Genomic DNA, 26,674 nt, shown 5'->3' on the forward strand with positions numbered 1-26,674 from the left:
GTGATGGGGATTAAGAAATGCACTTGTGGGGCGCCTGGGTGGCTCAGTCGGTTGAGCGTCTGACTTCGGCTCAGGTCATGATCTTGCGGTTTGTGAGTTCAAGCCCCACGTGGGGCTCTGTGCTGACAGCTCGGAGCCTGGAGCCTGCTTTGGATTCTGTGTCTCCGTCTCTCTCTCTGCCCCTCCCCCACTTGTGCTCTGTCTCTATCAAAAATAAAATAAAAATAAAATGTAAAAAAAATAAAATAAAAATAAAAATGTAAAAAAAAATTAAGAAATGCACTTGTGATGAGCACCAGGTATTATATGAAAGTGTTAAATCACTAAAATCTATACCTGAAACTAGATTCACGCTGTATGTTAGCTAACTAGGATTTAAATGAAAACTTGGAAAGAAAAATATATATAGGTAGCAAATTAAGTTAAGTAAATTATTATTTTGGTCACACTAAAAAGTTTATGTGTCCATATAAGCCCCCAACTTTTTAAAATTTTTTTTTTCAACGTTTATTTTTATTTTTGGGACAGAGAGAGACAGAGCATGAACAGGGGAGGGGCAGAGAGAGAGGGAGACACAGAATCGGAAACAGGCTCCAGGCTCCGAGCCATCAGCCCAGAGCCCGACGCGGGGCTCGAACTCACGGACTGCGAGATCGTGACCTGGCTGAAGTCGGATGCTTAACCGACTGCGCCACCCAGGCGCCCCATAAGCCCCCAACTTTTTGGAGGGTCCCCTCACTGGGAATATAGAGGGTTGCTTTTGTTTTTTTAATGTTTATTTTGAGAGAGAGAGAGAGAGAGAGTGCAAGCAGAGAAGGGGCAGAGAGTGAGGGAGACAGAATCCCAAGCAGGCTCTGCCTTGTCAGCACAGAGCCCGATGCGGGGCTTGATCCCATGAACCGTGAGACCATAACCTGAGCTGAAACCAAGAGTCAAAGGTTTAACCAACTGAGCCACCCAGGAGACCCTAGGGGGTTGCTTTTTACTTGGAGTTATCATATATCTGGGCTTATGGTAGGTGGTAACTCAAGCTGTGAGGGTGGCTAATACTGTACAGAGCCTGCGGGGGGAGAAACAAGAAGATGTCCTAGGATGGAGAGGCCAAAGAGAAGGGGAAAGCCAGCAAAGGGGACTGCAGGGTAAATTGATATCATAGAAGCCAAGGAAGTATGATGTCACAGAGGAGGAAGGTGATGTCACAGAAGCCAAGAGATGATTGTTCTAAAGAAGTTTGTAGAACTTCTAGAAGAGGAGTCTCTAGAGAAAAAGAAATGATCATCAGGGCCAAACATTGCCTTGGGTCAAATTAGATAAAGACTGAGAAGTGTTCATTCAATTAACATAGATGGTCACTGGTACCCATGGCAGGAGCCCATCTGTAGAGAATGGGGTACCCACCTGGTACCCATCTGTAGAGAATGGGGTGAGGAAACCAGGTCCCAGTGAAGTGAGGGGACAGTGAGGGCCAAGTAAATGGAGATAGCAACCGTGAACAACTGGTTGGAAAATGGTGGCTGGGAGAAGAAAAGAAAATGAAAGGGTGTTCGTCGCACAAGGATGGGAGCAGTCAATTTTTTCCTTTTGTTACAGTTTAAGAGACTTGGGAATATTTAAATAATGATGAAATGAATCCAGTACACAAGAAAGGAGGTCAAGGTCCCCCTAGAGCCAGAGGGAATGGGATGCAGAGCCCAGATGGAGGCACATCGGCTACTGTAACAGGAGGGAAGGAAGAAGTGGGGAGACAGGTGCAGGTCACCCCCGTCTCTTACCACAGCCTCCCCACCGCCCTCTCGCTTAGCTCCTCCCTCAACATCTGCCCATGTTTATTCAACAGATCAACAGGGGACCTGAGAGGCACCTCCAGACCTGACCCCATGACCTCCCAATCTGCTAGCCCCTCCTACATTCACTTCCTTCTGAATCTAGCCTAAGATTGGGATCCAGAGTCTCTCGCACCACCCTCACATGAGAGCTCTTAGACTGGTGTCTGTCCTCCCCTCTAGACTGCAGTCTCTCTGAGAGCCAGAACAGAACCCATCTGGTTTGTGAGTGTATCCTCAGGCCCTGCATCATGCCTGGCATACAGTAAAAGGGTAAGAAGTATTTGCTGATACAGTAAAAGGGTAATAATGAGATAATGACTGGAATGAACTGCTGTCCTACCAATTTCCCCATCGTCCCTCTGTCCCTCCTATCTAGCAGGACTCCAGGCCCAGATCAATCCAACAGTGCTTTCCCATGGTTGCACCCTGTGCTGGGCTCTGCTCCAGTGAACCCAACAGCCAACCAGAGTGAGGTCACTGCAAATCCGTGTTCTCCAGCCCCACCTGACAGCCCTCGTTCTTCCCTGCTTTGGTCTGTCTGCTGTCATTCATGGTGGCGTTTGGCCTTCTCAGCCTTCTCCACTCTCCTCGAACCCTCTAGCCAGTTCTATCTTATCTTTATCCCACGTCTCAGAGAAAGCAAAAGCTATCCAAGAATGCTCTCCTGTTGACTGCCACCAGACCAGTCGCCCTCCCTCCTTTCCCCCAGCACAGTAAAAGGGGTGAGCCCACTCCCGTTAACGCTTTAAAACCCCCACCCCCACACCCTATGCTGAGGACTCCTCTCTCCCACCCCCTCCTGCCTTCCTGTTTCTTCAACCTCTAGCTCTCTCCTGGCTCTCCTGGTACTTAAGCAGGCTCACACCTGTCCCATCCAAAAATCAAAACAAAACCCTTCCTTGACCCCATGTCTCCCACAAGCATCTCCTTATCTCTCTCTTGGCTTTTGCAACTGTGCATCCTAAAACAGGTCTACACTCACCATCCTGACTTCCTCATCTCCCACTCCCTCCCACCAGCTATGATCAGTCTCTGCTCCATCACCCCACTCAAACCACCCTGCCCTTGCCAAGGGCACCTAAGATTCCTTTGTCACCAAGTCCAGTGGGCACTACCATTCCTTGAGCCAGGAGCCATTTAATAGGGTAAACAGCCCTCCCTCATTGTACCTCTTCCCGTATCACAGACACCTTGTACGTTCTGTCCACCCGGCCCTTCTCCAAGGGGGAGCTAAAGGCGACTGCCACCGGGCCTCTCGACTTCAGGGTGGATGTGTGTTCCAGGTGGGACCACTCGGGGTTCTTCCCCAGATTATTTGAGTCTTTCCTAAGGGAAACTTGGGAAAGTGTGAGCTCAGAGCCCATGACCATGAGAAAAACCATGTGCAAAAGCCCATCAACACATGGAGAGAAGCCAATGGTCAGAGAGGAGCAGAGGTGAGGCCAGCTGGAGAGGCTCTAGACACAGCCAGACGTGGCTCTACTGAGTGCTTCTGGGGCTCCAATACATCCCTCCCCTCCTCGTGTTTCTACAAAGCAATCAAGTGCCCAAACTAATTCAAGTCAGATTTCTGTCATTTGCAAGCAAGAGCACTAATACACTCAGGCTTCTTCAGTTTTCCTGATGCTCCAGTCATACCCCCTCAATCTCCTTCAACGTCCCCCATTGGGGTGGTCCTCAGGTCTCTTCCCAAGCTGTTTGCTCCCCTCAGGCTCCACTCCCTCCCTGAGTGAGCTCCTCCTTTATCATGTCCTTCATCATCATCTGGACACTGCTGACTCCAAATCTGTATCTGCTTACAGATTATTTCCTCATCTCCTATTTTTCCCTCATAGTCCTCATTTTTCTTAATATTTCTATTGTGATAAGATATACGTGAAACTTCCATTTTAACCATTTTTAAGCACACAATTCAGTAGAGTTAATTTCATTAATAACGTACAACCATCACCACTATTTCCAGAACTTTCTAATTACCCCTAACAGGGGCTCCTGGACGGTTTAGGTAGTTAAGCGTCTGACTCTTGATTTCAGCTCAGATCATGATCTTACCATTTGTGAGACTGAGCCCTGTGTCAGACTCTGTGCCAACAGCATGGAGCCTGCTTGGGATTCTCTCTCTCTCTCTCTCTCTCTCTCTCTCTCTCTCTCTCCCTCTCCCCTGCTTACATGTATATGTGTGCTCTAAATAAATAAATAAACTTTAATTCTCCCTAACAAAAACTCTGTACTCACTAAATAATAACCCCCACTCACTCCTCCACCCAGCCCTTGGTAGACTCTAACGACTACTGTCTATGGATTTACCTATTCTAGACATCCCAGAGATCATACAATATTTGTCCTTTTGTGTCTGGCTTATTTCAGTTGGCATATTGTCCTCAAGATTCATCCATACTGAAGCATGTATCAGACATGACTCCTTCGTATGGCTGAATAATACTCTACTGTATGGACATACCACCTTTTTGTTTGTCCGTTCTTCCTTTTGATGGACATTTGGGTTGTTCCCAGCATTTGTCTTGGCTATTGTGAATGGTGCTGCTATGACCACCCATATCTGAATCTGAGTCCCTCTTTTCAGCTCTTCTTGGCCTTTACCTAGGTGTGGACTTGCTGGGTCATATGGTCATCCTGCATTCTTTCTGCCAATCTGTCTTCCACAGCAGCTGCACCGTTTCACACTGGCACCAGCAGTGCATGAGGGCTCTTCTCTTTCTTGTCCCTGTCCCATGCATCCAGATGCCTCTTGCACATCCACACACGTGTGTTCCACGGACACCCCAGCAGGGCATTTGGATGCAGAGGAAAATTTGGTTGTGTGAACAACCAGTGCTGAGCCACACCCCACCCCCAAGGATCTGGGATGGGCTGTGTTGGGCATGAAGTGAGGCTCAGGGTTGGAGTGACACTGTCTGATGCTCACCTGAATCATAAAAATGGGGGTTTACAAGTCATGTCTGAACACTCTCATGGCCTTGTCAAGATGACTGCACTGGAATATCATCAAACACACATGTCATTTAGCCAGCTCCAGATACAATGAGCCTATCATTTTTTTTTTTTTTTTTTTTTTTTTTTTTCTGCTTCTCCCAACCTGCTTTCTTTCTTGTGCTTCCCAGCTCGGCCAATGGCAAACCATCTACTCAGGTGCCTATGTCAGGACCTCCCCAGTTCGTAGAAACAGCAAGTTCAGGAACCACAGCCCTGCAGCCCAGGCCCAGTCTAGGCTCTACTTCCTGAGGCCCAGGGCCCATCACCTCTTCAACCCAGAATCAAGGCTCCAGAAGCTCCCACACTGCAGGTGGCAGGCTGATTTCAGGCATCTGGCACACATCTCACCCCAGGCTGGCTTCATCATCCCACACCTTTGCAGCTCAAAGGACAGCCCAAGCAGACTCCTTCCTCATCCAGAAGGAGAGCAGAGGCTGGGTGAAGACAGACAAACTCAGACAGACAGACAGCCCACCTGCCCCTTAAGTACCAGGTGTTTGAGCCGAGTAGCAGGAAGGAGGGGAAAGAGATGAGGCTTAATCAGTGAGGGCTTCCTGGAGGAGGCAGGTGGCCAGGGAGGGACTTCTAGAGGATACGTAGCTGGGATGCTAAGCTAAAAGGAAACTGGTGAGGGGCTCCTGGGTGGCTCAGTCGGTTGGACATCTGACTCTTGATCTCAGCTCAGGTCATGATCTTGGAGTTGTGATTTCAGGCCCTGCATTGGGCTCTGCACTGGGTGTGAAGCCTACTTTTAAAAAAAATTGAAGAAGGGAACTGATCAAACACCTGCTCTGTGCTAGCCTGGGATGGGGGTTTATTGTATGCATGTATTTACTCGTTTGGCAAGTACTTTGTCTACAAAGTGCCAAGCACCATTTTAGGCACTGAGGATACACCAGTGGACACAACAGACCAAAAAAAAAAAAAAAAAAAAAAAATAGCTGTCCTCATAGCTTCTAGTGATGGGAGAGACAATTAACAAGAAGAATATGCAAAATATAAAATATGTGACGTGATCATAGTTGCTAAGGAGAAAATTTAAGCAGGAGAGAGAGCGTGGGGAGGGAAAGGCCGGGTTCTAGATGGGGAGGCCAGGGAAGGCAAGGCAGCACCCGGCACAGAGAAAAGCAAGCACGCAGGCCCTGAGGCTGGGAAAGACCCTATGCAGACCCATGCACAGCAAAGAAGTCAACAGGGCGGGTAGCAAGAGAACTGAGGGCCATGGAAAACAAGGCCAGAGTCCTCAGGTGAGGCCTGAGAAGGACCACCTCACACAGGCCATCCTGATGCCCCTGGCTGTCACTCTGAGCGAGCAGGAAGCCTGAGCAGCGCTTTAGGGAAAAGAGGGGGCACAATCCCCTTGGTGGCTGCGTCAGCAATGGATGAATGGAGGCAAGGACAAAGCAGGGCGATCCGTTATGAGGCTACCGCAATAATCCAGGAAAGAAACAAGCCGTGGGTTTGATGTTACCAGGATAACCTTAACAGAATCTGTGAGAAGCGACCAGACTTTGAAAATATTTTGAGAGTAGCACCAAAATGATTCTGTGGCACTGAACATGGGGTATGAATAAAAGGAATCAACAATGACCCTTAAGTTTGGGGCCTTAACAAGTAGATGAGTAACATTGCCATTTACTGGAAGAGTAAGTAAGAAGGATGGAGAGGGATGTAAGGAGCAGGTTGCCAGGTAAAACACAGGACAGCCAGCTAAATTTTAATTTCAAAAAAAGAATAGATAAGTGTCTTTTCTTATCTATTAGGAAGTCCCGTGTACAATCTAAAATTCAATTTTAACTGAGCACGTGATTCGGGGTATGGTTTTACTTAAGGGGAGGGGCGTTTACTTGTTTGCTTTGTCCCTAAATCTGACAATCCTACTAAAGGAAGGAGTTAGATTGGGGAAAGGTGAGTCTGCTATACTTACTAGACACTGATAGGAGAGGTGGACGGGCGGCTACGCACATGAGCCCAGAGTTCAGGGGGCTGGTCTGGCTGGAGATAATAAGTATCTAGGAGTTTGTCAGCCTAATTCTGATTATTTTAAGCCCTGAGACTGAATGGCACTGCCAGGAGAAGGAGTGGGGCCAGAGGAGAGAAGGAGCCGAGGACTGAGCCCCAGGGCACCTCAATACTTCAACGTCAAGGAGATCTGGAGGACCCAGCAAAGGAGACGGAGAAAGAAAAACCAGAAAGGAAAAAGAGTCAGGAGAGTGTGACATCCTAGGGACCAAATTCCTGCCGGGAATGCAGAGCCTTAGCTGTGGGAAGCCGGGCAAGAGGGTTCAGGTGGAATGTGATGAACCAGGGACTGGTTAGAGTGACTTCAAGAGGGGACGGAGGGAACAAATGGAGATGATGCATCAAGACGACTCTTTTGAGGAGTTTTACTACAGAGGAATGGAAAGAAACGAGGCAGATGCTGGAAGAAGGGAGTGAGGGAGGTGTGTTTGTTTTTTTAAGACAAAGGACTACCAGCACATTTATTGTAAGGGAAAGATCCAGTAAAGAGCAGAAGGCAGAAGATGGAGGAGAAGAAAGGAGGGAGGTCCGGGGCGGGTGAGAAGGGGTGGGATTCAGGACAATGTGGAATCTTGAAGCTTGCCGGCAACTCAGAAAAGCCAGGCGTTACCTCTATTTGACGATAAAAGCTGTGTGGGCAGAAGTTCCAAGTAAGTCCCAGGTCTTGGAAGGAAAGCAGTATTCTAGCCTGGATCCTGGGACATCTCTTCCTTCCTACCCACAGCCCCAGGCATGCTGCAGCACCGGCTGGAAAGCCCCCATTCTTCCACCTGACCTGCTTCCCAGCTGGTTCTGCCTGCCCCACTCTGCTCAAGGGAAGAAAGAGCCCCTGCCGCACATAACACAAATGCAAGGAAACCCTCAGCCAGAGAGGGAAGCCCCTACCTGAGGCCTGGGCAGAGTTTCAGACACTGGGGGAGGCCTGGAACAAAACCAGCCCCTGCCAAGGCCTGGGCCAGAAGAAGTACCGTGCCAGGCTTAGGGCCCACCACACCCCCAGAGAACAGTGTGTAGACCCTGAAGGGAGTGTGGGTGGCTGGGGCAGCTTCCAAGCCCAGCTACAACACAGTCTTGCCCTGAGGCAGGGGGCTGGCCTACATGGCCTCCCACACATTCCCCTGCTCAGGGAGCAGGACTTGGAAGTGGGACGGCAGGGCCTCACAGCCTCTTTCTGGAATGGGGACTTGTCCAGATCCCTCCAGAAAAAGCAGAGGCCGGTTGTTGGAGACACTGCCTGATGTCAGGAGGGAGGGGGCAGCATCTGGCAAGGTCCGAATGATAGGAGCTCGGCAATAAATCACCTGGTCACCAGAGCAGAATAACCCGACCACACACAGAGACCCTGCCACACGACACCATCTCACAACCACACATGCACACAACCTCACAAAAGCCTCCCAGCCACCTCTGCAATCATACCCGTTCACAACCACACCACCAACCATACACCCATATTCCCCACACACCCCCCTTAACACACAGCTACCCAATCGCACTTATCAGACAGACAGTCCCCACACATAACTTTCTGTGCACCCAGCATTTACTTTGCAAACAATAACTGAGTGTCTGCACTCTGGAGAAGCAGCAGGAGTGCTACTGGCAAGCCCGCTGCCCTCTTAGAATGTCAGGGAACGTTCTGAAGCGACACTGCCGAGGAAGTGGATGAGGTGACTTCAGATGGGGTGCCCAGGGAATACCTCTTTCAGAAGGTGATGAGTGAAAAGCAGTCCGGGCAGAGGGCCAGGCGTCCATGCAAAGGCCAGGAGGCTGGACTGACTGTGGTGTGTTTGTGGAGCAGAATGAAAGCCGGGGTGACTGGAGAAGAGTGACCAAGGAGATGTGGGATAGGAGACAAAGCAGGACCAGGTCGTTTGGTGCTTTGTAGTCCAATGTCAGGAGAGTGGGTGTTAGTATAAAAGTAATGGTAAGTCACTGCGAGGTTTTCATAGGTGAGTGACATCTGATTTACATGATGAAAGCATTACCTTAGCTAGGAGAAACCATGGGAGGAAAACTTTTTCAGTTCCCAGAGTAGGGAAGGCATTTCTAATTATGACCAAACCCAGAAACCAAAAAAGATAAGATGGATACATGTGACTGCATAAAAAATGTTTTAATTCTGTATGGCAAAAATTCCATATTCAAAGTCAAAAATACAAAAAAAAAAAAAAAAAAAAAAAAAACAAGTGTGTAACCAGGAACGGTATCTTTTTTATTTGTATCATAGACAGAGGGCTTATTGCTTTAATATATAAAGAGCCCCTAAGAAATCAATAATTTAAAAGGCAACCATCCACTAGAAAAAGGGCAAAGGCAGGAGCACCTGGGTGGCTCAGTTGGCTAATCATCTGACTCTTGATTTTGGATCAGGTCCATGATCTCCCAGTTCATGAGATCAAGCCCCCGCATTGGGCTCTGCGCTGACAGTGTCAGCCAGCTTGGGATTCTCCCCCAACCCCACCCCCCCGCCCTCTCTCTCTCAAATAAATAAACATTAAAAAAAAAAAAAAGAAAATGGGCAAAGGTAAAGGACAGTTCACAGAAAACAAACAAAATTGGATGTTAAGTATATCAAATGATGCTTATCCTCAATCATAATAAGAGAAATGCAAAATTGAAGTATAATGAGATACCACTGGCAAAGATCATACAGTTTGATAATGCTCTACATTAGCAAGGACACAGGGACGCAAGCACTCACGTCTGGTGGCAGCGTAAACTGATACATCTATGGAGAGGATTTGGCATTATCTATAAAAATTTAAAAATGAGCATACAACATTACCCAAAAATTCCACTTCTAGGAATGTATCCTATGGACCTAATTTTAAAATGTGTTAAATGATGTTTGTCCAAGCATATTTATTGCAATGGTGTTTATAATAGGAAGTAGGAAATCTATGATTGGAAGCAGCCTTACGTTTCATCAGTATGTGACTGATTAAATACATGATAGTACACATACTATTTAGCTGTTCTATGCACAGAACCATGTGCATAGCATACCCACATTGGGTAAATGTCAGAAGGAGAGTATCTATATAGTCGAAGATGTATAGCTGATCTCAGGAAGGAGAAACAAGTAACTGGAAACCTGGTGGTCATGTGGGCAGCCCTGGTCACATAATCTGGGGTTTGGGGAGAAGTCAGGAGTAGCACCACAAGTGTGGGACTCCTCAGTGCTGGATAGTATTGAAAGCCCCCAGACTGGATGAGTTCACCCGGGAGAGAAAAGGCTAGAGCCTGGGACATGCCCACCAGCATGTGGCCTCCAAGGTGCAAGAAAACTGGGAGTGTGGTGTCAAGGAAACCCAGGGAAGAAAGCGTTCTCAGAAGGAGGCAGTGGTCACCCACTGTGTCAGGTGCTTCTGTAGGTCCAGGAGGGTGGGGATGGAGACACGACTATTGGATTTAGCATCATGGAAATCCGCGGTGACCTTGACAGGGCCGCCTTTGTGACACAGTACCGGGATGGAAACGTTGTTCAGATGGGTTGAAGAGCGACTAGGAGGGAAGGAAGTGGGGAGCAGGTTTGCTCTGAGATGCTGGAGAGCAACAGTCCGCAGGGAGCAGATGGCAGAGTCATGGACCCTCACAGGACGCTCTCATGTTCACACATCCCCCAACACTGGCACATACACAGAATCACCGAGACCACCCGGCATGGGGTCTCAACAGTGATGTTCAGGGGCCATGACCCAGTGAGTAAAAGACGGCCTCTGCCCTGTGGCTTTGCCCCATCCAGAAACCACAAGGCTGAGACCTCTAGAGCTGGCTCTGCTGCTTAGCATCTGTATGACCCTGGGTAAGTCACCTAACCTCTCTGTACCTCAGTGGGAAGGGTCACACCTTCCTCCCCACTGTGAGGATGAAATAAAGTCTGCCAGCCATGTCTGGCACAAAGATGTCTCTGAACACGCAATGCAGGGTTAGTCTCTATCGAAATGAGTAGTCGGTAGGGTGACCGTGTAATGGATCTTCCCAGGTTTGGGGGCACTCTTGAGAGTAAGGGGAGGATGCGAATTACACTGGACCACAGGTGGCAAACCCGTACAGTCCTGGGGAAATCCCATGTACAGTCACCCTTGTGTTAACCACACCATCTCTATGTCTCCATCTCTACGGAGACAGCGAGGGCTCAGCCCCAAGGTGACTAAGACCCCAGGGCTCCCAGAGAGGCCAGAAACGCTGGGGTTTCTCCAACAAGGCTGGGAAAGCTCCTTGTCACAGCACACTAATAAATAAGACAAAGCCTCTTTGTCCCCAGAGCCCAGCCCAGCTGCAGGCCCGCCTCCTTCCGCAGTCTCTAGGGCAAGGGCGCTCTCGCCCCAACATCCGACCCCCTCGCACAGAATCTGCCCCTTGTCCTAACTCCAGGCGACCACCTCTGCCCTCACCCCTGGACAAAGGATCCCCCCATCTCCTTTCCAGGCACAGGACTCGCTGTGTCCTTTCCAATGTGGACGCAGAGTCTGCTCCCCACCTTGGAGGCCACAGAGCCTGAGCCAGGCACCGCCATGGAGGCTCATCGTGCCAAGAGGGCAGACCCCCAGAGTGCCCCCAAGCAGGGTCCCGGCCGGGCGCCGGGCAGGAACAGAGACCGGCAGGGCGCGGGCACAGTCGCCGTGGCAACGCGTGTGGGCGAGTCATGATTGCAGGCTGTCCCGGGCCACGGCACTTAACAGTTTAGAGTGCCTCCCGCCCCTGATCTCATTGGAGCCTTTGCAACAGCCCTGCCCATGGCCACCGATGCCCCCATTTCCCACATGAAGAAACCGAGGCTCGGAGCAGCGACGAGCCCCTCGGAAGGCCGCCCCGGCAGCGGGTGGCAGCGGGACTAGACGTGGACCCCTTGCGGCCGAGCCGGCTCCAGGCTCCTCCCCGGCCCTCCCTCCTCCGCGCCGCCCCCTGGCTGAGCCCGCCGCCGCCGCGCGCCTGGCCTCCACTGCAGAGCCCGGCTCCCGCCCCTCCGCCGCCGCGCGGGGCTCCCGGACGCGGGCTCCCGGTGAGTGTGCGGGTGGGGTGGCGGGACGCGAGCGCTCCCGGGCGACCCCCAGCGGCGGGGCCGGCTGAGGGTGGGGGGGGCGAAGGAAGGGAGGTGGTGGAAGGGTCTCCCCCAACACCCCCAGTGCCCTCTCGCCCCTCGATTCTGGGCGAGGTGGGGGCTCTAGGGGGCTTGGAAGGTTCTGAGACACCCCCTCCCACGTCCGCAAGCTCCCGAGCTGTCCCGGATGAAAGGAAAGTGGGTGAGGGGAGTGGGGGGAGACTGCAGTGGCATTATAGAGTGTGGCGACAGTTGGGCAAAGTTTGGTCCCGGGCTGGGAAAAAGAGGATGGCTGGGGGGTGAGGGTGGGGGGGAGTGTTGGTGGCCGGCTGGGGTAATCAGAACTGGCTCCACCTGTCCCAGTTCTGAGCTTGGAGGGAAATTCTTTGCAGATGAGTGGAGTCCCTGGGGTGTGTTGGGCGGGACTGGACAGACAGGACCGGAAGGTGGAAGGTGGGGACCCAGAAGGGGGCTGCACCCACGTGGGTGTCGGGTGACAGGGCCCCTCTCCTCGGGAAGGCTGGCAGACTGGGCTCCAACCACCACTTCAGTCTTTTTGAGCTCCCACCAGGTGAGTGGCAGGCTGGGGAGGGAATGATCTTAAGATTCTTACAACAGCTCAAGAAAGTAGGAATTCTTTCTCTTTAGAGATAAGGAACGGAGGTCAAAACTATTAAGGGATTCTTGGAAGTCACCTGGCTAGTAAGGGGCAGAGCTGAGGCTGGAATCCAGATGTGACTCCATGCTCAGTGCACATTTCTCTGCTCGTCCCCATAAGGCCAGGTCTCAGAGGAGCACGTGGGGGAGAAGAGGGTCTGCAGGGATCGGGTCTTCTGCAGTCACACCATGCTGTTGGAGATTCCCGGAGAAGAGGCATCAGAAGAGCTGAGGTGTTGAGAAGCAAATGTGCCTTCTCCCTCTGGCCAGAGCTGGGAAGTCCTTCCCCCAAGCTACCTTATCCAGATGGTTCTGCAGGGTACCTACCTGCCCCCACCTCACAGCCCTTCCCTCCAAGCTGCCTCTCTGAGAAGTCAGCATGCATTTCTTTATCACCCAGCACTTACTGAGTACCTACTGTGTGCCAAACACTAGGCACTAAATATAACTCAGTAAGCAAAACAGCACTGATATTCTAGCGGGGGAGACAGACAATAAATAAGAACCAAAAAATAACAAATACTTTAATTTCAAATGGTGATTAAATTCGAGGAGGAAAATAAAGGAGACAGGAGCAGAGTGACTGGGAGGGCAGGGCTCCCAGACCCAGGGTAATCTGGGGAGTCCTCAGCGATGAGAAGGACCCAGCCATGCAAGGTTCTGGAGAAAGAGCATTCCTGGCAGCAGGAATAATTGCAGAGTCCCCAACTCTCCCCATGTGGCTGGAGCAGAGAGAGGCAGGGTGAGAATGTAGGAGAGGAGGGCAAGAATGTAAAATCTGGGGTTTCATCCTAAGCGTAATGTGAAGCTAGTAGAAAGTTTTAAACAAGGGAGTGACACGGTCCAAGTTAGTGGATTCTAGGGGCCCAGGAACAGATGCCGAAAGGCCAGCGAGGAGGCCCTGGCAATAATACCAGCAAGAGTGATGGTGGTTTGGAGCAAGGTGGTAGCAGTAGAGGGGTGAGAGGGGCCCTGCAAGATTTGGACCCACAGGCATCATGCATGCTCAGAGGGGCATCGTGTGCTCCAGGAGCGCCCACATGTGCACACAGGCCCACACATGCACATGGAGACACATGTTCCCACACCCATGGCAGCAGGCAGACACTAGATGTACTCAGGCAGACCCACCCATCCACACCCTCTGAGTCATCCCAGGACTGGGAGGAAGATGGGTGGTTCTGGGGCCTGAACAAAGTATGTCTCCCCACCACGGAGCCCTGGCATCCAGCATGGCTGGGGTGGTTGGGGCTCCCCCAGGCTCTGGCACAGGGAGAGGGATTGTCTCTAGATTTTCCCTGGATCTGGTGTGCCAGGAGCCAAACCACCTACCATCCCCCACTCACCCCCAACCTGAGTTGTTCTCCCAACGTCACCACCTACTGACTGGGAGACCCTGAGGAGGTTATTTCTCCTCTCTGAACCTCAGTTTCCCCTCTGCAGAATGGGCTTGCCAGGGAGCAAGAAGATCCAATGCCCTTCTACCTGGACTACGGTCCTGCTAGCTGGACTAAGAATGAAATTAGAGACAGATAAACAAGAGAAAATCTAATTTAATTTCATGTGAATGGGGAATCCACATGGATGTGGAAATTCCAAAGACAGGTAAAAGGAGGTATATATGCCCTCCTGAACTAAAGAGAAGGGAATGGGGGTCTGGGACTTCAAAGGGAAGAAATACAATTCACCAAGGATGAAAATGAGTAAATATTTGGTAAACAAATGTTTGCTGGGCCACTCAGAAACAATGGGATGTAGAGGACTTTGATCAAACAGGCCTTGCTAGGCTCCTCTCTGTCTACCCTCCTTAGTTCGTATAACAATGTAGTTATCTCCGGTGATGGCTCTCTTCCTGGAGCAGGTCCTCTATCTGAATACTTCTAGGCAGTTGAAGGAGAGATAAAGAGCTTTTCCTGAATCTGATGAGCTTTGATTGCTTTTAACTCAAAATCATCTGCATGCCAAAGTGGCCTGTCTTGGGGCGACCTGCCCTTGGCCCCTACAGGCTCATGACCCCACCCTCACAAGACGGTAGCAAGGAATCAGTGAAGTAAGTTGCAAGAACCTGGTCTGGGACAGGCATCCAGCAGAGGAGGGGTAGGAGGTGGTGGAGAGCACAGCCTGCCCCCCCACACCCCCGCACTGACAGCCTGGCCTGGAATCCAACTGCAGTTCTAAATGAGTGATTTGGCCTCTCTAGATTTCACAATGAGTGGCCAGCATTTATTGAGCACTTACTATGTGTTAAGTGCTTTGCAACGGTTATCTTCATCTGTAAATGAGAAGCATAATAGTATCTACCTCATGGGGTCATTATAAGGACTAAAGGAGATAGTGTTGCACAGCTTTTAGCTCCTCGGCTGACCCATAGTAAATGCTCAATAAATGGTCATTGTTATTATCAGCAAATGCACATTCCCTTCCTTCATGCATACAAGCTCTGTGACTTTTGGCAGGTTACTTAGCCTCTCTCTAGGCCTGTATCCTGCCCGTAGCCTGGGAGGAATAATAGTCCTGATCTCAAAGGGTCATTGGCTGATCAAACGCATCTATCCACATAAAGACCCCAGAACAGTGCCTGATACACGGTAAATGCTCACATCAAATGTTACCTATGCGGAGCACCTGGGTGGCTCAGTCGGTTGAGCATCCGACTTCAGCTCAGGTGGTGATCTCGCGATTCCTGGGTTCACACTCTCCCCAGGCTCACTGCTGTCAGCCTGTCAAGACAGAGCCCGCTTCGGATCCTCTGTCCCCCTCTCTCTACCCCTCCCCGGCTTGCAGTCTCTCAAAAATAAAAATGAAAAAATACATAAATATATATAATAGATTGTGTATATACATATATGTATATATATACATATATATGTGTGTATATACATATACACATACATATAACAAAATAACATATATATGCAACAAAATAAAAAATTAAAATAATAAAAAAAATTTACATGTTTACATGTAAAATTTACATTAAACATGGACTTTTCCCTTGCATGCCGTCAGGTGGGCACGGCCCCCGGCAAGCCCGCCAAGCACCATGGACTGGAAGACGCTGCAGGCCCTCCTGAGCGGCGTGAACAAGTACTCCACGGCATTTGGGCGCATCTGGCTGTCGGTGGTGTTCGTCTTCCGCGTGCTGGTGTACGTCGTGGCCGCGGAGCGCGTGTGGGGGGACGAGCAGAAGGACTTCGACTGCAACACCAAGCAGCCCGGCTGCACCAACGTCTGCTACGACAACTTCTTCCCCATTTCCAACATCCGCCTCTGGGCCCTGCAGCTCATCTTCGTCACGTGCCCCTCGCTGCTGGTCATCCTGCACGTGGCCTACCGGGAGGAGCGCGAGCGCCGGCACCGCCAGAAGCACGGGGACCAGTGCGCCAAGCTGTACGCCAACGCGGGCAAGAAGCACGGCGGCCTGTGGTGGACCTACTTGTTCAGCCTCATCTTCAAGCTCCTCATCGAATTCCTCTTCCTCTACGTGCTGCACACGCTCTGGCACGGCTTTGGCATGCCACGCCTGGTGCAGTGTGCCAACGTGGCGCCCTGCCCCAACGTCGTGGACTGCTACATCGCGCGGCCCACCGAGAAGAAGGTCTTCACCTACTTCATGGTGGGTGCCTCTGCCGTCTGCATCGTGCTCACCATCTGCGAGATCTGCTACCTCATCTTCCACAGGGTCCTGCGAGGCATAGCCAGGAACAAGCCCCCGAAGGGCCACAGCCTCCCATCCTCCACCAGCCGGGCCTCCACCTGCCGCTGCCACCACAAGCTGGTGGAGGCTGGGGAGCTGGGCTCCGACTCTGGCGACGACAAGAGACACGCGTCTGCACCCAGCATGACCCCCATCTGACCACAGGCTGGGGAGCGACGCTGGAGCTGCCAGTGGGGACAGATGGGCAGTACTGCACGGGGGGAGGGGTCCTACAGGTGCTGGGTGCCCCCACTTTGAATTTGCTACTGTATCCCGTTTCATTTTTGGCAGATTTTTTGAGCACTGGGCACTGTGCTGTCTACCCAGGTGTAATATAAGTCACACCCCCAGAACTAGCGCCAGCCCTTGGGGGAGACAGACGTCGAAACAAACAAATCAACGACTGAGTGCGAGGGGACCCCCAGGAGGCTCCCAGCAGAGCTTCCGCCTAACCCAGGAGGGAGTGATCAGGAGAGACTACCCTGAGTACAAAATGTTTGAGAGAGGTGAGAAGGGCTTCCTAGACAAGAAAGCGGCAGGTGTTTGCAGGTGAGATGTTTGCCCTGGTTTGGAAGCACCAGATCAAAGGGAGTTTCATTCCCTTGGGAGAAGCACCTAGGTTCTGGGCTGGAAAGGAAGTAGTCTCTAAGCAGTGGGAGGTCCAAAGGCCTGAGGGTGAGCTTGTGAAGGGGAGGAGGAGATGGCTCTGTGACGCCACCTGCTGCTCGAGATACTCGGGTGTCCTCCTGGTCCCCACTGTCCTCAGGGGAAGCCCCCTTTCGCCCAGTTCTGCTCCTCCCAGGCTCAGACAGCTTTTCTGCCGTCTTCTTGCCACAAACGTGCTCAACCTAGTGCCAGCCTCTCAGACTCTGCTGCCAGAGACTCAAGGTAGATGTTCCTTGAAATCAATAAAGGGGGGCGCCTGGGTGGCGCAGTCGGTTAAGCGTCCGACTTCAGCCAGGTCACGATCTCGCGGTCCGTGAGTTCGAGCCCCGCGTCAGGCTCTGGGCTGATGGCTCGGAGCCTGGAGCCTGTTTCCGATTCTGTGTCTCCCTCTCTCTCTGCCCCTCCCCCGTTCATGCTCTGTCTCTCTCTGTTCTCAAAAAAATAAATAAACGTTGAAAAAAAAATTAAAAAGAAATCAATAAAGGCTGTGTTTTATACAGGTTGGCTCCGTCCTCTGTTCTGTACTCCCACCCACAAGACCCTGAGGGCAGGGAAGGTAGCCCTCAGGAGGGCTGTACGTCTGGGGGTGAAGGCAGACTGGGGCTGGGGTTGATCTGGGTGGGGATGTGGGTGGAACCTACTGGTATATATGTTGTGATTGTAAGTGTGGTCACAAGAGGACGCTGTGCTCCCTCTGCAACAGCGCTTCCCGCGTTTCTGGTGAGAACACTGCTCTGAGCACACACACAATCATTGTTCTCCCCATAGATAAACCACACTCCCTCCTCCTTTATAACCCAATCACCACCATCAACAATCCACGTCCCCACCCTGTGTACACAAATCTCTGTTATTCATACTCTCACTCCTTATAATATGCCACAACAGGATGGTTGTCTCCTCTAAAGGTGGGAGTCCCAGCCTCACTCAAGCATTATTCAGCAGCTCCTTCCATCTGCCCTGAGCATCGTTGGCTCACCGGGGCCCTGGCAGGAGGTGGAGACTGCATAGGAGAACAGGAGCTGAACTCAAACAGCTCTGAGTCAGGGGAGACAGTAACATACTCGTCTCCTGCAGTAACCAACAGTTGGGGTGGTTCACAGCCCCCCCCCACCCCACCCCCCAGTACTGTGTGGTGACTTGCAATTTAGGGGACACCAACATTCAAGCCAGACTGGAATGGAAAGCAAAAGGGGGTGCAAGGCTCCACTAATGAGAGACACATTTAGTGACCATCAAAGCCAAGGCCAGGGGCCAGAAATCTAGGAGCAGTGAACCAAGAGCCAATGCAGGCAAGGAGAGGGCAGATCAGTATGTCCACAGAACAGGCTGTGGTTCACCTTTGCTCTTTCGTGTGGCTATTAGTGGGGTGGGTAAGCCAACCAAGCTTAAAGGGCCCAGGGTTGGGCTGACACCCACCCCCCACAGTCTGAATCATAGCTTAACCACTTCATGACCACAGTCACCACGCTGCACCTTGGGCAAGCTTTCAGAACGACAGTCTTGCCATCATTACAATGTGAATTGCACCAGTCAGGGTCCCAGCAAAAAACAGATGGCACATTCAAACCCAGTAACTTTAAAGAGTTTCCTTGAGGGATATTTTTTCATGTTTATTTATTTTGAGAGAGAGAGAGAGAGAGCCGGTGCGTATGCACATGAACACTTGCGCAAGTTGGGGAGGGGCAGAGAGAGAGAAACCCAAGCAGGCTCCACGTTCAGCATGGAGTTCAATGCAGGCTTGATCTCACGACCATGATATCATGACCTGAGTTGAAAGCAAGAGTCAGACGCTTAACCAACTGAGCCAATTTGTTTTAAAAAGTATGGGCATGATCAAGGAAACCACAAACACTACTGCAGTGCCCTGGGGCTTGTACCAGGGTAGCCACGGACTGGGTTGCCACACTGGAGCTGCAAGAATGCATTCCACCCCAGCGACCAAATAAATACCCCAACTTCACTTTCTCATCTCCTGCTCTCCTGCCAGTGGCTCCCACTGACACAACCCAACCAGGATCCAGAGAGCAAGGGAGCCAAATGAGGCAGCCAGTTATGGCTCAGCCTCCTAGGGCACAGAGCAGGGTGGAGAGTTGACCCGAGGGACAAAGGGACCATATTCATCCCAGCACTCAGAGCAGTACTACCCCTGGGGTTGCTGTAGAGATGAGACACTGAAGGTAACCCAGCAGTATGGTGCTAATGTGTTCAGTAAATATCCAGGCAGGAGCTTGCCTGCTGCCCAGGCCACAACAAGGCCAGTCCCAGCCTGGCCTGGATGATTGCAAAGGTCTCAGGGAAGGTCTCTCCTACTTGCTGCCACACATTCCAGCATCTTCCAGGGCAGTTTCAGCTGCCTGGCCAAGGATGGCTTGGAGGCCAGAGCAACCAGAGGACATCACTGGCTAGCTCAGCACAGACTGAGCCTCCAGCCCCAGGCCCCTTCTCCAGGCTGGGGGTGAGGACTGTGGTTGACAGGATGTCCCAGCCCTGTCCTGAGATGTGCCACCTTCGGCCTGAGAGCCTGAGAGCTGTTCTGAGCAGTGCACCTCACTCTCCTGATCCAGGACACCTGGAGCTACTGTTCACCATCCAGAGTCCCCAGCACACAACGCTGTCACCACAAGGTGGCTCTCATGTCCCCTGGCCTTCTCTTCTCAGGGTACATGCTTCTATCTCCTCCTTCCCCAGCACATGAGCATTCACTGTAAGCCTCCTTCCCTCACGCACATGATAGATTTAGATTTCACGCACACACAGCCTTCACAACCACACCTACTGCACGAAATAACAGCCACCACGCAGCCCAAGCTAAACAGGAGATTATCTTGTGTCATCACCCTGGTCTCAGCTTCCTATTATGGATTGAATGTTTGTGTCCCCCCAAAATTCATACCTGGAAACCCTAACTTCTACTGTAATGGTATTAGGAAGTGGAGCCCTTGGGAGGTGAAGCCCTCGAGAATGGGATTTGTGCCCTTCGAAGAAGACACAGAAGAGGGAGGACCTTTCTCCCTTCACCACGTGAGGACGCAATGAGAAGACAGCCCTGTGTAAACCGGGAAGAGGGTCTTCACCAAGAACCTTTTTGGACTTCCAGCCTCCAGAACCGTGAGAAATAAATTTCCATTGTTTAGGGCCCCCGGCGTGTGGCATTCTGTTACAGCAGCTTGAGCTGAGACAACCACATCATCTCGCACCTGGATTACTACAACAACGTCCCTGCTTCCTGCCCTAGCTCTGGGAAGCAGAAGAACGGAAAGGGGAGGAAGCGGGACTGAGCGACAAGACCTGTTGTGCTGTGTCCATCAGGCAAAGATTGTCGGTTAGAGGCGGTCACGTGGAGTTGGCTGGGCCCTTGACCGCTGCTTGGCTCAGTCACTGCCTGGGGCCACCCCCCCGGAGCTTGGCCACCTGGACAGCTGGAGTGGACCTGAAAGGGCTAACAGCTGGAGGCTGTCAGCTGCCCAGACTCCCACAGCTGGGCAACAAGTCCTATCCCAAAGGGGGATGTCCATATTCACCGCTCACCCCCACAGTCCATTCTCGGCACCACAGCCCCAGTGATCCTTTACAACCCAGGTCAGGCCGGGTCACCCCCCTGCCTGCACCTCCTGAGACATCTCACACAGCCCTTGAGGGGCCTCTAAGATCTGCCCACCCCACACCTCATCTGCTCTCTCTCAGAATGCACCCCTTCTCTCTCACCTCACTCCAGCCACACTGACCTCCTTGCTGCCCTCAAGCAGGAAATGTTCCTGCCAGGCATGTTCCTGCCTCAGGGCCTTTGCACTCTCTGTTCCCTCCGTCCAGAAGGCTCTTTCGCTCCATCCTTTCCTTCAGGGTGTGCATCAAATGCCCGCTGCTTAGTGAGACAATCTCCTCTCTTCTACTCAACATCAAAACTGCACCCTCAGCATGCTCAACCCTCCCTCCCTGCTTTCCACATAGCTTTGTCGCCATCTAGCAGGTTCTGTGTTCTGTCTCCCCACAGCTAAAGTGTAAAATCCCCAAGGACAGAGAGTCTTGTCATTCCTTGGTTGGTCTCCAGGGACCACTGTCTAAGACAGTGCCACAGCAGCAGGGGGTGCTCAGTAAAAACATGCTGAATTGATACATTCATATATGGGGCTGGTGCCCTGCTAGGTGCTGGGGATGTAAAGAAGACCCCGCTGCGTGCCCTCTAGGGGCCCTCAGTCTCATGCAGTAAGTGACGCACCCGGGGTGGGAGGAAGGGAAATGGGGTGGGGGGAGGTTTAATCGGTAGAGAGTTTCAGTTTTGCAAGATGAAAAAGTTCTGGAGCTCTGTTGCTCAACAATGTCAATGTACTTAACACCACTACTAAATGGTACATTTTTTAGCGGTTCAGATGGTAAATTTTATGTGTTGTTTTTTTTTTTACCACAATTAAAAATAAAATTTTTAAAAATAGCCACCCAAAAACCCAAAATAAAACAATGCACCCAGGGGCAATACGTGAGCCACTGAGGGCACCAAGGCTCACCCAACCCAGGGGAGACAGCAAGGGGGCTTCTGGGAGAAGTTGACATAGAGCATAGAAAGACTTGTAGGTTAGGCATGTGAGGGCACTCCAGGCAGAGGGAACGGCATGGGCACAAGTAGAGCGCTCAGAGAACTACAGTAATGGAGTATGGCTCAATCACATAGTGAAAGGGGGAGAGGGATAAGGCTGGAGGCCAGGAGACCCACTGAGAGCACACTGAGAGAGTGGCCTAAACAGGGTCAGGGCAGTGGGAAGACAGGGAGGTGTGGGGTTCCAAGGATGCCTTGCCCTCTCCACCTGCTCCTCTCTCCCTCCAGGAGAGGGGATCAGAAAGGCTTGGGAGAGCCTGGGCCCAGCAGCGGGAGAGGAACTCAGAGCGAGGCTGTCTTGGGGGCGTGGTAAGAACCCGCCTCCAGGGACCTCCGTTCTCATGCCCTCCGAGGTCAGAACTAAGTGGGCGCAGTTGTCAGCTTTGGAAATCCGGGAGGAGGCTCTGCTCAGCCTGGCCCTGAGGGACAGGCCTGGAAGGGGAAGCCAGCTCAGTCTGATCCTGAAGTTTTGAGGTCTGAGCCAGGCCCAGCACACTTGCTGCCCCAGAAGTCTGCTTGCCAGGGCTGAGGGCAGGACCCTCAGGGACCCAGCCCTGGGGCACTGGGAGTCTGAGGACTGAAGCCTGCTGCAGAAAACCTGCTGCAGAAAAACCGGGACCGTTCCACCACCTGCCCCAGGCCTCAGCCCCCACCTGCCACGTTTCCTTTCCTTAGCTGTCCTGCCCTCCACCGCTCCACTCTGGGTCTCCTTCCCCTCAGTCCTCTCTGCTCCCATCAAGACCAACCCACAGACTCTTTTTGTCACAACTGTTTCTTCACATTTTTAGCCACTGCTCACTTGAAAACTCCTTGTGTACCACTATGCTATGTGCTGATTGGATCTCCTATCAACTCCACACAGTAGGAACAATCACCATCCCCATTCTACAGAGGAAGAAACTGAGGCACAGGGGTTTAAGCAACTTGCCTAAAGGCACAGGAGTCCTCAGCAAAGTCTCAACTTCTAGATTCTTTGGCCTCCTCCCAGCAAAGTCTCAGCACCCTAGGGGCAGCAGCCAAGGTCTCGAGACCTTGCAACCCAGGCTCTTGCTCACACTGTTCCTTCTGCCTAGAATGTTCCCCCTTGCACCCCCTTCAACCGGCTAATTCAGTCTTCTCAGGAAACGTCCCTAACCAAGTCCCCTCTGAGTCACCCTGTAGTCCTCAGGAGAACCTTCCAGATTTGCTACTTTACTCTTACCCAAGGGCTGATATGCTCAATTCCAGCCTCCTGTAGCAGCCAGTGAGAGTGGGAGACCAGAGACCACACCTGGCTGGCTATGGTCAACCCCCCAGCTCCACTTACAATGCTGCAGCACAGCAGACCCTCATTAACTTTCATCAACAGGGCGATGCCTGAATGAAGGATGGCAGGTTCTGCCCACCCCCCACTTTTTCATTCCTTTGGGAGCCCCCTCCCCATTTAGAGGCATGAGCAAGGGATCCAAGCTAAAGGTGGAGAGCCCCTCCTCTTCAGTCTCCAGTGATCTATGGGAGTTGCTTAGTGACCTCTGATCGCCTGCCCAGGAGTGGAGATGTTTGAGAATTCCGCAAGAATTCAGGCTGGGTTGAGAGCCCAGCTCCACCACGGACTCTAGGGAGGGCAGATATAACCCCTCTCTCCCGATGTGGTCCCCCACGTCCTGATGAGCCTCGACTGCCAAGTCCGGGCACAGTGCGGGGCACACGGTGGCACCCTAAAAAATGAGTGGTCTTCTCTCTTTTTTCTGACCAAGGGCAAGAGGACCCCATGGTCAAGGAAAGGTCCTTCCCTGGAGGCCCCCACACCCTCATCCGCATCTGCCCATCCCTCACAGCCCTCAGGTCAGTTGCAGGATCAGAAAGTTCTCGCTGTGATCCTTTCAAATCCAGCCACCTGGGAAAGGTTTGGCCCTGCAGAACTCCTGTTCCAGAGCCAAAGAAACTGAGGCTGGGAGGGTTCCGGGCCGGAACACCGCGCAGAAGGCGAAGAAGGGGAGCCAGAGGCCTCTCAAGCCCCCTCCGCCTCCTAATTCCCAGTGCCAGTCCCGGGGCCCTTTCCTTAAGCGTCGCTACAGGGAGTCGGCACCTCCTGGTCCCCGCCCCCGGCTCTGAGAAGCGCCCCGCCGCCCTCCCGTGGCGTTTCCTGCCCCCACCCCGCCCCTCCGCGCTATTTAAGGCGCCCCCGCCGTCCGGCGCCGTCCAGCAGGGCTCCCGCGGGCGCCGCTCCGCCGTCGCTCTAACCCCGCCGCCACCTGGGCCACCCGGCAGGCAGGCGGTGAGTTGGGCTTGGGAGTGGGGAGGGCCAGGACGCCACCTGCTAACGAGCGAGCGGGGCGGGGGGAGGGAGACGCCTCCGCCACCGGCCACTCGGCCGCCACTGGCTGAGGGTTGCTGGGGGTCGGGGGAGGCGCGACGGCTGCGGGCCAGGCTCTCTGCTAAGCCACGTTACTGGCTTCTTTCACTGTATCCTTATAACTCTAGGAGGTGGGAGTATTATTTCCATTTTACAGGAGAGGAGACTGAGGTGCTAAGGTTGACGCTTACCCAGGGTTAGTTAGCAAAAGGGAGCCAGGACCAAAGTCTGATTCCAGAGCCTGGCGCTAAAGAGCTTTGCTCCTTGAAGAAGCGCCTCCCCTGCCCCCTTCCCTGCATTTCTTCCCCAGCTCTCTGCCCACCCACCTCCCCCATACCCCGTGTTCTGGGAACTTGGTGGCCTATGCCTCCACCCTGCTATGACAGTTCTTTTAAGAGTCTAGAATTTATCAACAACAGCTTGGGGGCCCAGGGGGTATGGAGGAAGGGGGTAGGATCAGTGTCCATACTTAAGTGGCAGGTGGTCACTATTGTTGACAGGTGGAACTAATGCAGGATGTTGCCTTTAGCATCTAACACCCTTCCCACCTGCCCCTTACCACAGCTCAAAGGTTAGAGTGAGGTCAGCTGGGTGACTTACCATGGGCAGGGGGGCAGGGACCTGAGGTTTTGGGCCCCCTGAGAAGCTGAAGATAGCACCACCACTGCCCACAGTCGGGGACAGCCAGCCCATCATGGGCAAAAGGAAGGAGGGGCATAGCACAGCCATGTGACCTGGGGTAAGTTCCCCAGATTCTGTTCCCATAAGCTCAGGAGCCTCAATTTGATCCAAATCTTGAGCTGTGTTATCCTGGGACTCAGCCTGGGAACAAGAGGGATACAGAGGTATGACAAAACAAGGACCTAGTAGCCATCATCCAAAGATCAGCTTTTAGTCCTGACCACCCTGCTGGCTGTGAGCCCCCAAGCCAGTCCCTTCCCCTCCTTGAGCCTCAGTGTCCCTGTAGGTAAAATGGGTGTGGCCAACCTCCCTGCAAGCTTGTTGCCAGGACAACTGAGAAGGATGTCATGCTGACTGTGTCCTCTATCTCCCTGCAGACGGAGGAGGCCGGGTAGCCATGGGTGACTGGGGCTTCCTCGAAAAGCTGCTGGACCAAGTCCAGGAGCACTCGACTGTAGTGGGCAAGATCTGGCTGACGGTGCTTTTCATCTTCCGCATCCTCATCCTGGGCCTGGCTGGCGAGTCCGTGTGGGGCGACGAGCAGTCAGATTTCGAGTGTAACACGGCCCAGCCGGGCTGCACCATGTCTGCTATGACCAGGCCTTCCCGATCTCCCACATCCGCTACTGGGTGCTGCAGTTTCTTTTTGTCAGCACACCCACCCTGGTCTACCTGGGCCACGTCATCTATCTGTCCCGGAGGCGGAAGAGAGAGGCAAAGGAGCGAAGAAGGAGGGGGAGAAGGAGGGAAATGAAGAAAAGGAAACAAGAGTGCGCAGAGAAGAAAAGAGAAGAGCCTAGAGTAAAAGATGGAAGATCCGGTGGCAGAGCGACGGAGAGGGATCCGCGGGCGCTCATGGGCACCTACGTGGCCAGCGTGCTCTGCAAAAGTGTGCTGGAGGCAGGATTCCTATATGGCCAGTGGCGTCTCTATGGCTGGACCATGGAGCCAGGTTTGTGTGCCAGCGCGCCCCCTGCCCTACCTCGTAGACTGCTTAGTCTCGCGCCCCACAGAGAAGACTATCTTCATCATCTTCATGCTGGTGGTCGGACTCACTTGGTGCTCAACCTGCTGGAGCTGGGACACCGCTGTGCCGCTGCCTCAGCGGGGGGTGAGGGCCCGGCAGGGCCAGGATGTGCCCCGGCCCAGCGCACCTCCTCGGAGCCCTACCCTGACCAGGTCTTCTTCTACCTCCCCGTGGGCGAGGGCCCCTCGTCCCCGCCTTGCCCTACCTACAATGGGCTCTCATCCAGCGAGCAGAACTGGGCCAACCTGACTACGGAGGAGAGGCTGGCTTCTTCCAGGGCCCCCCTCTTCCTGGACCCGCCTCCCGAGAGTGGCCAGAAATCCCCCAGTCGCCCCAGCAGCTCTGCTTCCAAGAAGCAGTATGTGTAGGGGGCTGGGGCTTATGTCCCCCAACAGAGGGGCCCAAGGAAGTCTGGCTGCCTTGGATGCCCTCTCCCTAAAGACTGCAGGAAAGAGGGGAGCAAGGGAAGCAGATGCTTGCTGGCCAGGAGCCCTCATTGCAGATTGTGTTTGAGCATCTGGGGCTTTCCTGGTGACCAGAGGGGCACCATGGATCCCCCTCCAGAACATGACTCTGCCACAGGCACAGACAAAGCCAGCTTGGGGTGCTCCAGACCAAAGGCCTTGTGGGGCCTCTGGACTTTTTCACCTGGTTCAGAGCAACCCGGAGCCAATTTACCCCTCCCTCATGAAAGATTCACCTCTGCCCACGTTGTCCTCACAGGAAAGGGCTGGTTGAGGCTGCTGGGTCAGAGAGCTCACACACAGCCTGTGCTGGATCTGGCCCTGTCGAGGGGACTGGTGTCTCGTTCTCACTCCTTCCTAGTTCCACTGTTTATGCTTCTAAAATAAACAAGACTTGGTCACAAGCTACGTGTGTCCTGATGCTGTCATGATGTGCCTCCTGGGAGGTTGGGGGGCAGTCGCCTGGCCCGGCTTCCTTTTCTTTGCAGTCTCATATGATCCGTCTTTGGCCTCTGCAACCCCAACTCCACCCAGCGTCTTAAACCCTCAAACCCCTACATCCTGCCTCTCAGCAGCCCTGAGTCCTGAACGCTCACCTTTTGAAATGCCTCTACCACGCAGCCCCCCACAACGGCCAAAGCCCCTGCCTGTCCCCATCCTGCCC

The 26,674-nt window shown here is 52.8% G+C and overlaps 2 protein-coding genes across 2 annotated transcripts; both read left to right on the forward strand.

Annotated features, from left to right (window-relative positions):
- Positions 1-195: 195 nt before the first annotated feature.
- Positions 196-26,414, forward strand: GJA4 (gap junction protein alpha 4). The gene is given in 8 exon segments (XM_030326566.1): positions 196-200; positions 8,731-8,736; positions 23,689-23,760; positions 24,897-25,100; positions 25,103-25,468; positions 25,471-25,494; positions 25,497-25,571; positions 25,574-26,414. Coding segments are annotated over 5 exon segments (990 nt in total). The 5' UTR covers positions 196-200; positions 8,731-8,736; positions 23,689-23,760; positions 24,897-24,916; the 3' UTR covers positions 25,915-26,414.
- On the forward strand, positions 15,590-16,782 carry GJB3 (gap junction protein beta 3). The gene has a single exon (XM_030326567.1). It carries the CDS (start codon positions 15,590-15,592, stop codon positions 16,400-16,402), a length of 813 nt encoding a protein of 270 aa, XP_030182427.1. The 3' UTR covers positions 16,403-16,782.
- Positions 26,415-26,674: the final 260 nt, after the last annotated feature.

The sequence above is a fragment of the Lynx canadensis genome, chromosome C1 (assembly GCF_007474595.2).
Source record: "Lynx canadensis isolate LIC74 chromosome C1, mLynCan4.pri.v2, whole genome shotgun sequence".
In the NCBI taxonomy this organism is placed as follows: domain Eukaryota; kingdom Metazoa; phylum Chordata; class Mammalia; order Carnivora; family Felidae; genus Lynx; species Lynx canadensis.